General features: G+C 40.9%; 1 protein-coding gene across 1 annotated transcript; it reads right to left on the reverse strand.

Moving 5' to 3' along the window:
• Positions 1–342: 342 nt before the first annotated feature.
• On the reverse strand, positions 343–12171 carry adm2a (adrenomedullin 2a). Its single transcript, XM_034074768.1, has 3 exons — positions 12086–12171; positions 11611–11874; positions 343–3546 (listed from the first exon to the last, which is right to left on the reverse strand). Exons 2-3 carry the CDS (start codon positions 11706–11708, stop codon positions 3138–3140), a joined length of 507 nt encoding a protein of 168 aa, XP_033930659.1. The 5' UTR covers positions 11709–11874; positions 12086–12171; the 3' UTR covers positions 343–3137.
• Positions 12172–13239: the final 1068 nt, after the last annotated feature.

A 13239-nucleotide genomic window follows, 5' to 3' on the forward strand; every position in this document is an offset into this window, starting at 1 on the left:
GTTCTTTCGTCCTGATTCTCGCCTCTCGTTTTCCACCCTGTGAAATGACCCAATGGCTCGTCTGACGTGGACTGAACGTGCAGTCACTCATTAACTCCGTCCAGTCACACGACCTTTAACGCTAACGTGGCTGCTCGTGCCAGGATCACATGTCTCTCAATGTTTCATTCACTTTCTTCTCGATTTGTAATGATATGAGGATTTTTGGGTCAAGGTCACTTTCGAGTTGAAATGATCCTAAAGAGTAATTTATTTTGTGATATTTCTGATTCAGTTAAGTATGCCTTTATGTGTTTTAGAAATGCACACACACTTAAATCATACTCCATACTCACATCACGGTATAATTCTTTATTTTTTGTACAGAGTGAAGGACATCGACACACAGTAACATTTTCACTACAGTTTAGACTTTGTTTCCTACCACAAGGTCACAAGGAAGGAACTGTGGAGAAGGTGAGATAAATAGTCTTTGGTGACAAACAGATATTAACATACAAAGATAATTTAAATACATATTTAAATAGTTTGGCTGGTGCACACAGCGTTCACAGTCATCGCTGACGTCTTCAAACATCTCAAATGCAACATTGACACAAAGGAAGCCTAGCGTTCACACGTTTAAAAACAAGTAACATTAAGTTGTGAGAAACTATAGTGACGGCGGTTTGCGTTAAAGTGCTTTCCCGTGACCCTGAATCTACACTAACTTACAAAACGTCTATTCACTCGTTCCTTCGCAACATGACAGCTGTAGGTGTTTTTTTACGGGGAGGTATTAGCGGTCGCAACTTGGACTCGACGCAACTTTTGAGCCTCAAAAGAGCACAGATCAAGCACATAGATAAGTGTCCTCATATAGCACACACGCACTTAAATGTGTTTGAAATCATATTTAAAAAGTGAGGAGGATAAAAAAAGTGATCCAACAGGATTTTTTAGCGTTTGAAAAGCCTTTTAATAATCCGTCACGAGACATTAAGTAGCTCCATTACAGCAGAGAGAGTGACTTCAGCAAGCCTTTGAACAGGTTCGATGTAAGACCGAGGATTTTAACCTCTGACCTCCATAATTATAGAGAGAACGGAAAGGAAAAGGGAGAGCCAGGAAAGAGCAGAAAGTAAGCCAGCAATATGAGAAGACACAGATTAAGTTATGCACTTACAATAAGATGTAGATGTAAAGTCATTAGATTTGTCAAGTATTGCCAGGTATTTGGTGAGTTCAAACGAATGATAATCCAGATAAAAGTGCACATGAAACAGCTCATATATTCCTTCTGTATAAGTTAAGATGAGGCCAACATAAAGTAAAACATTGAAATTGAAGTTGGCAAATAATATGTAACATTGTGTTCCTTGGCTGAGTTATTTTCAGTCCGTCGCCCGTCCACTATTTCAGAGAGACAAACATAGAAAGCCGGGAATGTATTTTTGACGGTGCTTTGCTATTTTGAATACCTACACCTAGCATTTTTGTCGCCATGGACTCATGCCACAGCGAAAACAGTCGTTAGTGGGCATTTCACGACTACTTTAAACCCATGTAACAATAAGAGTGCACATCATTACAGAATTGTGTTGTCTATAAGGAAATGTGTTGTCCTTCATTTCTACATTCTTCTGCACCATTACTGCTGGACTTTCTAACGCAAAACAATGAAGGTCTGTTGTCGAGCACTAGAAAAAGGGCATTGGAAATAGTTCCATAATAAGAATCCCCCAAAACATCATGCAAAGTAAGGGGATACCAGAAGTGTGTTTTCGGTGAGCCAACCATTGAATTATTGTAAACGTCAATGCTGAGGACCCCCCTCCTGAAGGGATATTAAACCCAAAGTCTTGACTTGCAAGGAAAACGTATGAATCACGTGAAAAGGCAAACATCTGGCCTCCTGCGGAGAAAAGCCTTGATCTTTGGCCCCTCCAACAGGCTACTATAGAGCAACACTGAAACTGATCCTTTTGGGTTTTCTATGACTCCTTCATTGCCAGCGTTGACTTCAAGTCCTCCGAATGCTCCGGTGAAACCAAAGTGCTGTGGTTTGTTTCAAAAGTAAACTGTGGTCCCGAAAAACACAAAGCGAGAGTGGAATATTTAAGGGATGTCCGTGTTCAGTTGTTAACGTTGACCAAGAAGGGAGGCGCACAAAAAAAGTGTTCATCGGGTTGTTTACGGGGTCTTTGGGAATACATTGGTTTTGACATGGCTCCAGCAGCTTGAAATCCACATCAGGGGCTTGTAAATGTTCAATGGACTGTTGGAGGGGTCAGAGTTCAGGCAGGAGCAGAACCTAAGGATGGTGTTGAGGACCACCCTTAGTCCATGGTGGAAAACAAAGACTTGAACATCCTTCAAAAAGCAATCAGTCTCTGGTTGGTTAGTGCTGCAGGATATTGAATATACCAGGGAAATCTTTCATAAGTGGACACAAGTACTAAAATTGGCAATTGAGGGTTTCTCTTTTAAAAAAGCCTGTCAAAAATCCAAGATGGCTGCCATTTTCAAGTGTTTAAAATGCCACGAAGAAGCCCGGTAGAAGTTTCTAAATTTGACTTCCCCATAGTCCAAAACAAATAATTCAATACTGAAATCACCGAAATTGGTCAAGTTGTTAAAATTCTGGTGTAAAATACAGTTTTTATCGGCTGGAAATAGCGGCCATTTTGGGTAAAATGTCGCAATTTTGTGGCTTTTTTTTAATAAATGGCCCAATTTTAGTGCTTGTTTCCACCTTTTGAAAGATTTATACAGCTATCTGCAGCATTAGTGGGAGAACTCACATTGACGGTGATGATATTGAATTCAAACTGAAACTAGGGAGGCATAACATAGGAGTATAACTATCATATTTAGATAAATAAACAAGGACTACATTAAAAACTAATGCAAATTCTACCAATAATACATTAAAAGATAAATAAATGGAGATCTGGATACACTGAAAGAACTGAAACGTTGACTTTAATTAAATGTATTTCATTAAGTTAGTTGAAAGCCATAATATTAAGTTGAACCTAATATTTGAACTTAATATTATTGCTTTCAACCAACCCAATACAGGCATGTGAAAGTCAACAGTTCAGTTTTTTCAGTGTTAGACTTGCTGTGGGTTTTTTTTGGGGGTGTTTACTTTCTCATCCGTAACTATGGGGGCTCCTGGGGTTGATGGGGGAGGAGTCTTCTCTGCCGCTCTGACCAATCAGCTGATAGAGCCGATGGCTGAGGTTTTGCACTTGACAGGTTCCCAGGACGCAACCGACTCTCATCAGCTGGGCGTTTTGGGGGTAATGGCGACTACTCCGCGGTCCCGAATGAGCGCGACGACGAACTCTCGAAGACCTCGGAGACTCATCCCTGGGGCGAGCCCATGCCAGACTTGGTGGGGATGTGCGAACTCCAGAAGCTGGTCGGAGTCTCAGGAAACCAGGCAGCCATTTTGGGGCTTGTTTCAGGGCTGAAGAAGGGACGTCGTTGTGAGTCAGGCTTCTTGAAGGTCGAGTGTTGTCCTCTGTGAGACCCATGAGCTTGTTGATGATGTCCAACCTGAGGAGAAATAAAAGAAAGCCGTGTGAGTCTTTCATTCATATCGTAAAATTGCAAAATGGAGGAGAAAGCTGTTGCCTGGAGACAATGCTTTGGTCTACGATTCAACATTTTGTTCTACGTTCTATTAGTTCAAGATTTTTCAAGATTTTGTTCTATGACTACTGTTCTAATACGTCAGTAAATACCCCGTTCTTGACAAACCAACATTCCCAATCTTAGCTATTCAGTTCAACAAAACTTTGAATGAGCCTGTATTTTCCCGTCACGCTTCGCAGGGTGATAGACTGAGGACGGTCATGCATGCACCTGCCATCATTGTTACTATAACAACTAATGTTTTAGGGACACAGGTAATTCTGCAGAAATCCGATTAGGCGTACAAAGCAGCTTTGATAAACAAATCATTATGGCATGCTGTCTGAACACAGAGGGGCCCGTGAACACCATGCCATCTCCTAATATACAACCAAAGGGTTCATGGCTTCTCACATGTTGCGAAAAACCACCTCGCTTATTACATTATACAAAACCAGCACCTCGTTGCATTTTAATGCCCAGCTGGGATCCAGAAAACGGTCGCTATGGGAGATTAAACCAGCCGAGGCTCAGTGGGGCTAAAAATACATAAGAGAAACTTAACTGGACTGACTGATCTCTGCACAGCAGCCACACATTTTCACTCTTTAACGGCTCACTTCATCCAAATTGCAAAATACATATTTTCCTTATAACTCCTAGTGGTGGTGGTAGTTTTGAGAAGCTATGGAAACTGCTAGTACCACCATAAGATCTATTCATTGGCTGCAATTCAAAATAATGTTTTGTCTTTGTACACATTTTTGTAAGTAGAAAGTAATTCCACATTGAAAAAACTGAACCGTTGACTTTAATTAAATGTATTATGTCAGCAGATTTCATACAACTGTATTAGGTTAAGCAATAACGTTATATTGTTGCTTTCAACTAACCTAATAAAGTTATGTGAAATCTGTTGACATACATTAAATTAAAGTCAACGTTGCAGTTTTTCAGTGCGACTCAAGCTGATGACCGGGATTTGCGTGCGTGGTCCAGAGCAAACGGGAAGTCATTTCCAGAAAGACAAGTGGCTAATGATATGTTCAAATGTCACTTTTTTCAGCGCCACGACCAACTGGCCATCTGTTCATTGTTTGACCAAGACTTCTGGCAACTTGACCCCGCAGCTTCTTCCCTGAACTGTCCCCGCTGTGTTTGCACAGCACAGCGTGACTCAGGTCGGTTACCTCGGCTGAAAGTCTGGGAAAAGCAAACGGGATAGCCAGCAGATAAATAGGATGGACATGTTGCATATTAGCAAAACTATCTGCTGTTGCTTTGAAAGGAAAATAACTGCATCGGGTTTCTCAATATTTTCCAGAAGCATAATCGAATTTTAAAAAGTCTGTGTGAAGTGCTGACTGTTTATTATTTCACCATGAACTCATCCTTTCTGGTTGGAAGGTTGATGTCTCAGTTCGGCGGTTGCTTTGGGATCCCTGTGTGAAATGTGAAGCTAACAGCATTAAGTCCGGAGAGGACCGGCTGTGCCACACTGTCAGTGGCTGAATAAATAGTTGCGTAATGCCACAGACGGAGGCGAGCACTATTTCAGGGGCAGACTTGGTGTGCCATAATGCCACATCACCAAGTCACACCCATCTGCAGAGAGGGAGCCGTATTCGACTGTCCAGGAAAGCTATTTTCACCGGTTTACAAAATCCCACCAAAACAGAAAAGGACTACTTCTTCCACCTCTGGTTTATAACGTGCTCAGGTAATGGTACGTCGTGCTCAGGTGGTACATATCATTTTTGTAAAGCCATATCATTTTTGTAAAGCACTTTGTTGAAAGGTGCTATATAAATAAACTTGCCTTCCCTTAATCATTTGTGAAATGAAATAAATGAGCACACACTACGCATGGAGCCTTTGGGCCCCATGGATTATGAGAGTTCGGATCACTTGGCAATCCAGCTGTCCCTCTAGAGCAGGGGTGTCAAACTCAAGGCCCGGGGGCCAAATCCGGCCCGCGACTTCATTTTATGTGGCCCCGCAAGAGCTTGCAAAGAATATAATACGTTTATTATACGGTTACATGCTACTTTACAGAAGCAGGTTGCCCACAAACTACATGTCCCACAATGCATCTCGTTTGCGCACTGAAGAGACTTGCAATTATTTGCCCTGGACTTCTGCTTTCAAAAGTAGGTAGTTATTTCCCTATCCGATAATAATCCAATTCAGAGGCAATAATGTAAATGTAATACATTATTTTATATATATATATTATATATTTATATACGTAGTAGTTACAACCGGCCCTTTGAGTGCAACCATAATGCTAATGTGGCCCGCGATGAAATTGAGTTTGACACCCCTGCTCTAGAGTATCTGCTAGAAGTACTACCCTACCATCTCTTAACTCTAATTCTCTTTTAGTTTCATACTTCATGTTGACGCCTGCATGTAGTTTGTCTAACAAAATGGCAAGCTCCAGTTTAATCCTCTCAAAGACTCTTCTCTTTTCTTTTGGAAACTCTTGCCGTAGAGAACTCTTTCACGCTGTCACATTTCATCTCACGAGACGAGTTAATTTGGCTTTAAGTCCCACATCTCCATGAGCAATGGAGATCTCTGGCAGACAACCAAAGATATTCAAGCTGCTTTGCCGTTAGTTGTTCAACCAGCTGTAGTTATCTCCATGACTCGCATGGTCTTAGCTTAAGGGCTTCAAACAGAATTTATGATTGCTAATAATTGTGCAATTTGATATTAGGCCAAACCGATCCCCGTGTGCGGCCTTGTTTGGTTCTCGTTCTGTTTTACCTCAAAGCGTTGCTAGCATCATCTGCCATGCCCTTCCTTTCAGAGGGTGGACTCTCCCTAAACCTTAAGAATGGTTTTGCTGGAAATTAAAGGTTTGTTACGACGTGTTGCAAGCATCTGTCGGACATGTCAAAACGGTTTCTCGCGGCACTTCTCGAAGGCAGCCTATCATGAAATAGCAACGTTTCATAGGCGCTTGGAGCAAGTGCTGATAGTCAAAAGTCTAAGAAGGAATGGGACGAACACACACGGGACTTTTCCCCAGCCAACATTTTTATCCTGACCCTGAACCTGTCTGATGAATCCAAATGCATCAGACAGTAAAGAGTCCTGACAAAGCGTTCGTATGTGAAGCGTTAGGAATGACGACGAGTTGCAAAGGTCGGACGGCCAAACATCGATTTAAGTGCGCATGACATCTCGTGAAAGTCCTCAAATGTCAGGAACAGCCCCCTAATCCCGATGCTACGAAGCTGTAAAGGGAATTGTTTCCAAAGAGATTCTACCGTCCAATAACAACAACCATTGGGGAAAGACCTTCTGAACCCTAACCCTCGTACCGTAGAGGCTGAGCGTAATCAGCAGTACATTCATTAGTAATCTCTAGGGAAACAATAGTGGGATTGTTGTTGGTGTTTATTACAAACAAAACGCTTTTCTTACTCGTTTGGGAGCAGTCCTGCTTTCATAACCTCTTACGTTGTATGTGATTAACTTAATGCAAGCCAAACCGGACGTTGAATAGTTAGTAAAGCCAGGAAAAGACGCAGATGTACACAAATGATATGTCTGCTCTGATATCAGTGGACGGTATAATCATCAAACAGCTTGGGTCCTCTTTCCTCAGAGGCCCCATATGCCTCCACGATGGTGTGTCTTTCCATGCGAAGGAAACGGCTCTTTAAAGGTGGGATTTAGCTCTTAATCCACGGTGGAATTCTTTGCCGGCTTTCACTCTCCTCCACCTCAGCGTGTGTTCGGTCGGATTTACCTCCACGAAGCCACACAACTGTTTATTCCGCACATATATTTCCGAGCCAAAAGTCCTGTTTTACAAGACGTGCAAGAAGAGGCCTCTGATTGTCAGCAGAGCGAGTCCTGGTTTCAATCATTCGGCAAGCATATTCTTCTGAGACGGAACTCACAATAAAGAGATAGTGATGTTCTTGTTGTTCCTTGATAAGGTGTCAACATGTCAGAATAGAGATTAAGAGGATGGACCGAGAAGCCACCTGTCACAACAAAGCAGGAAGCCTGCTTGTTGAATTCAGTCTGTTTTTCAGGTAAATATTGAACCCTACATTTTGCAAAACCAAGTATAAAGATTTATCGAATTGTTCGGAGGATAAACATTTAACAGTCATGTATCATGCCCAGTTTCAGACGGATCTTTGCCGCAAATCAGCTTTATAAGTCTTATGTCTGAGCGGCCTTTCCACTTATGGAGTTTCGTTATGCTGCAGAAATGTTCCTTGACAAACGAATGCCCCCCATAAAGTGACAATGAAGGGTATGTGTTGCGTGTGATCCAAGGAACGTGCGATTTCTCCTTGTTTGGACAGCGCGTTGTCGCAGCATCTTGATGGGATTTTGTCGTGTCCTTATCGGGACACAAAGGCATCGCGTGGCCTCAAAGACAAAACAGGGAAAGCACGAAAGACATCTGAGCTCAGACATTGTCCGTGTCCAGCAGGAGGAAGACATTTTAACTAGTCATGCTTTGTTATTATCATGCTGTCGACATGTTTTCTGAAACAGAACAGGATGTGCCGTCGATGGAATTTAATGTCCACATAAAATCCGCACGAGACGTTTAGGGAAAAACAATAAACAAGGAGAGAGATATGTGGATGCTGGTGAAGCGGGAGAATTTACGGACGGAGGGAAACCTCTCACATTGCTGTTAGAGGGAAATATATTTGTATATACTGTGACACTGTTAAGGCCTTTTAAGAATGACACCATGCTCAACAACACGGGGATCGGCAGTCAGCTTCAGGCACAGTATTTTAAATCCGAATGGGTATTATCGATCCACATGAAGTCTGATCTGAAGGAAGGACTAACATTGCATTGATTTGGACCCCCATTGTGAAGCCAGTGATTGATCTTGTTGCTGCTTTGTCAAAGTTTAGATAAGCGTTAAGCATCCTGAGGCTGCTTTAAGTCCATGTGATGCATCCTTTTAGTTTTTACTAGGACGTTACTTAATGTCCCGTTGAGATATGAAGCAATCTATTTATATTACATACAACTTCTGAACATTTTCTCCCAGACTGAGAGATATAAAACCTGAGTAATGATGACCCATGATGACCGAACGGAAGTGGAGGACAGAGCAACACAACCGCGGATACGCTTCCCTTTATCTCGGTGGGATTCAGAAGCAGGTATTCAATAACACAAACAAGAGCAACAGATGGCGACCTGAAGGAAAATATCACACCGAGATCTTCTTACACTGTTGTATAATCAGTATAACATGTCCAGTACTTCCTTTAAAAGCTTTTCTTCACAACTGTTGGATCATATCAATTACCTTTGTATCTGATTTAACCAGCACCACCACATCAGCGCTCTGCTAGTCTCATGGTAAAAGTCCGTACTACAAAACTGCAGCTGGGGATCTTTGTTCCTCGTTACACTATCTGTCGATGGAAAATACCCGACATAATCTAATAAAAAAAGTCTTCAAATAATAGCACTGCTGCATCATTCCTGATTTGTCAGCTCGAGCTGCAATGACAAGTCGAACAATAATCGGCAACTATTTTGATGATAGATTTAACGTTAAAGTACATTTTTTTACGCAGAAATGTCAACTGTTTTGACTTTCAAATATGGAGGTGTCGTGCTTTTTCTGGACTGACAAAACGAGACGTGTAAAGACATGAACTTGGACTCCCTATTGTTTTAAAGTGTATCGACTAATATAGAAAATAAATAATGAAAATAATCGCTTTGCAGTCATAAGGCATTTCTTACTGATTGTAAAAAATGACCAGCAGTGTTTCCCCTACCATTGTCTTGGAGGGGCGCGGGGCTCCGTTGGAGGGGCGTCCCTCCAACGGAGCCCCGCGCCCCCCACCTGAAATTCAAGGTTTAAAAAAAAATATATATTATTATTATTTTAATTTTTTTGTTATATATATATATATATAGCACCAATTTGCAAATAATCTATATCTACTGTCACTTTTCACATTGAACATGTGCTCTTTTATTAAATAAACAAAAGACTTGTGTTTTTGACCCTAAGAAACAGATGCATCAATCAATAACAATAACCCCCCCCCCCGCTCAGGCAGCACCCCCCCCCCCGCTCAGGCAGCACCCCCCCCCCCCCGCTCAGGCAGCACCCCCCCCCCCAAAGCAGTAAACCTATGAAAAACACTGACCAGGGTAGTTTTCAGGGGCCTCCTTGCCTTTTTCTTTAGGGCCCCCGCATAACTTGGCCCTCATTTCTTCCTCGTGCGAACACAAGCACCTGCAGTTCCAAACTCCACCAGAAGAGGGCATTCAAACACCAGCTCTTCCACATTAATCAAAGCAAAGACACTCAGGCGTGTTGCATCGTGGCTTCCCTCACTCATTAAACCAGGTAGACTGTACTCACTGCTGCGTGTGTCAGACCGCCACTTAAACAGTGGGAAAGTACAGGTGAAAGTCACGGGATCCTTTACAAAGGTCCTCCTCACAATGCCGGGGTTTCCAGCCTAATTGCGGGAGAAACTGGTTGTCCCACTTTGGAAATAATACAACAGAATCACAGGGAGATGAACCCAAACAAACCGCTTTAGAAACTCGCGCGATCGTTGATGGAATCGAAAGTGATGCTGATAAATGACTTGTTGTCAAATATGGCGCACGTGATGTAAAATAGATTTAATCTTGCACAACCTCATGATCACTTGCTCTCAACTTTAACCTAATTTGTGCTCGACTAATGTGAAAAGTGGGGTCCGATTGGAAACAATAAAAAGGTCACTGTTACAAGAAACTGAAAACAAGATATATTGTATAGAATAAAATAGATTTCTTTGGTTTATTTGAATATGCCTGATACTGTCACGCAGTCTACAGCTGATCCAGCAGAGCTTAAGGAGGGAGATTTTCTTCCCACTGTATCATGAGAGCCTTTAACCTTGCCGTTGTATCCATGATCTGCCCGACACAACAGCACTTTCACTTTTACACACCGTAGCCTGCTTTCATTTCATTGCTCAACTCTGCCTTCAGCTGCACTTAATAGATCAAGGTAACAAAAATATTAAAACGAGAAAAAAAGATTTAGAAATGCAGTCATGCTTTAAACGGGTGAAAAATGATCTGTTGGCTTGAATTGCAAAAACTGATAGCTTAATGACGTGGCATATTTACACATTAAAGGCTAATGTCATTAAAAAACATAATTGAATACACAATCGCATAACTTAGATGGATGATACTTACATTTTGAGGTACTTAAATGTTACTTAAGTATTTCCATGTTTTGCTACTTTGTACTTCCACTACATGTATTTAATACCTATAGTTACTTCTCAGATCTGGATGAATGATGTGAAATCTAATCAAGTGTTGAATCAGACATTAGTTCCACCTGGAGTAAATCCACCAGCTACCCTGCAGTCTACAAAGTACTTCAGACTAGCTGCACCTTCACCAGCTTTGAGAACACTTTCATGATCAATCATTAGAAAACACATCATATATATTATTCTGAAATGGACCAATCTGCACAATGACTACTGAAAAATGGAGATAACCATGCGCTTTAAAAGCCAAACAAGCAGGTAAAAGTAGTACCTTTTTAATTGCGGATGGAGCGATAATATGTAGTAATTAATGGAGTAATGAGGCTCCAGGTGCGTGTATACATGAAGAGCATGAATACAACGGGGTGTCCTGCTCCTACCTGTCAGCTTAAATGCGTTAACTTTCTGAATAAAATGAACACAAATACATTTAAATACGGAAAGGTGAGATTTAGGAATGCTGAGTCATGTTTAAAACTGATGAAAAAATCTATTGGCTTAAATGCGAAACCTTAAACCGTCATAATTAAAATGTACAAGTGGGAATAACTCTGCACGTTGAACGCCAAACAAGCCGGTCAAAGTGGCAAAGTAATGCCTTCCAAGTGCGCATGGAGCGATAATATGTACATTAATGGAGTAATGCGGCTCCAGGTGCGTTTATCATGGATGTTCCTACCTGTTGCTGTCGGGACTTTCTTCCGCCGATAGAGCCAGCAGCTGTTGGAGGGAAAGCAGGCTGATGCAATACACAGCAAGCCGGATAAGGGGCTGCATCTCCGGGCCAAAAGTGGAGCAGTTACACCCTCTCTGGAGGAGGGGGCGACTGCAGGCGCTGAGTGAGGTTTAATCCCAAAACAGGGAAAAAAGTAAGGCAAAAAAAGAAATATGTTCCCAAGAGTGTGTCTCAGATATCCAAATGTGTCAGGATATTAGATGAAACCTTTGGAAAAAGCAGAAGTTAGAATAAAAAGTCAATTAAGATGTTGAATATAGCAGAAATGAATGGATATTGCATTTTAAAATACACCAAAAAAAGGGAATTATATATTTGTTAAATACATTCTTATGAAAATGTTAAAAATCCATGATGCTAATACTTTTGTAATGAATGAATAAACCTTCACACAACTAAATCAAGATATAGGTCTTACCTTGTTGGTAGTTGTATTTCAGATATTGGGTTAATTTCCAATGTTTTACACGCGTGTTGGTCAAGATCAAGTTCCGCAGACTGAATCTGCGCGCGTGCTGACATTGTGGGTTTAAATAGTGAGTGGGAGGAGTTCAACAGGCAAGGTGCTCCAGAAAATAAGGGCTCTAAGAACTGGAGTTCCTTTAATATATTTTTGATAGATGCTATTAAGAGATATAAAGAACACATGTACCTGGGGTTGTAAAAGCTGCTTATACTGGGAATGAAGTAAAGTTTACGACTAATAGGTGTTGAGAAATAAAGAGAAATATACAGATTATGAAGTAAATTCACTATTAAGCACTACAATAACGATAATTGTTCTGCCTCGGTCGGACAATAAAGTTTATTCTATTCAAAGTATTCATACTATTCATACGTCTCATTAGCAAAATAAAAGAATACAATAATAATAATGATAATAATAATAATGATAATAATAATAGAATATATTTAAAAATAAGATATAAAGAATCAAACCAAAAAAATATTAAAAACACAAAAATGTAAAAATAGAATAATTAAAACAAATAAAAATAAAAATATTACAATAAAATAAATTGTGTGTAAATACCATAAAATACACGAAAGGTCACTTGTAAAGTCCCTGCAGAATAATGGCTACACACTCAGGATGCTAAGGTTATTGGAATTATATTTCTTATTATTATTCAGCATAATTTTCACTGTCAAAGTCCCCCATGCACTTCGTCAGTCGTTTGACATCCGGACACAACCCTTCTCTTATCTCTTATCACAGCCCTCAGCCCAGTGTGTCAGAGCGATAGAAGGACACGCAGGAATATTCTCAGAATGCCCACGACGTTTTGTAAAGTCTCACCTACTGCAGTTCGAGAAGCATATACTCTTCCTTCTCACAGTTTACGGTCACCTGACCTCCTAGGTAACACACTGTTTATTCCTCAGGTATAAGTAAATACATGTACACAGTTTAGAAGTAGTTTGCAAGTCTCTGTCACGTTTTTGTGTGTAAAAAAACTTGTTACAACAGATCTGAACACGAAGAAGCGTTCGGTGAGTCAGATGAATTCTATGCAGATTCATCTTGTCTTTAGAGTCCAACCTCCCTGCCTCCTTTCAAACTCAATGTAT

The sequence above is a fragment of the Pseudochaenichthys georgianus genome, chromosome 23 (genome assembly GCF_902827115.2).
Source record: "Pseudochaenichthys georgianus chromosome 23, fPseGeo1.2, whole genome shotgun sequence".
NCBI lineage: Eukaryota > Metazoa > Chordata > Actinopteri > Perciformes > Channichthyidae > Pseudochaenichthys > Pseudochaenichthys georgianus.

Excerpts from the sequence above, each read along its gene's own strand:
- adm2a (XM_034074768.1), bottom strand. The coding sequence starts at position 11,708 with ATGCAGCCCCTTATCCGGCTTGCTGTGTATTGCATCAGCCTGCTTTCC. Across the intron at positions 3,547-11,610 it reads GAAAGTCCCGACAGCAACAG|GTTGGACATCATCAACAAGC; the intron begins GTAGGAACATCC and ends ATTTCTCCTCAG.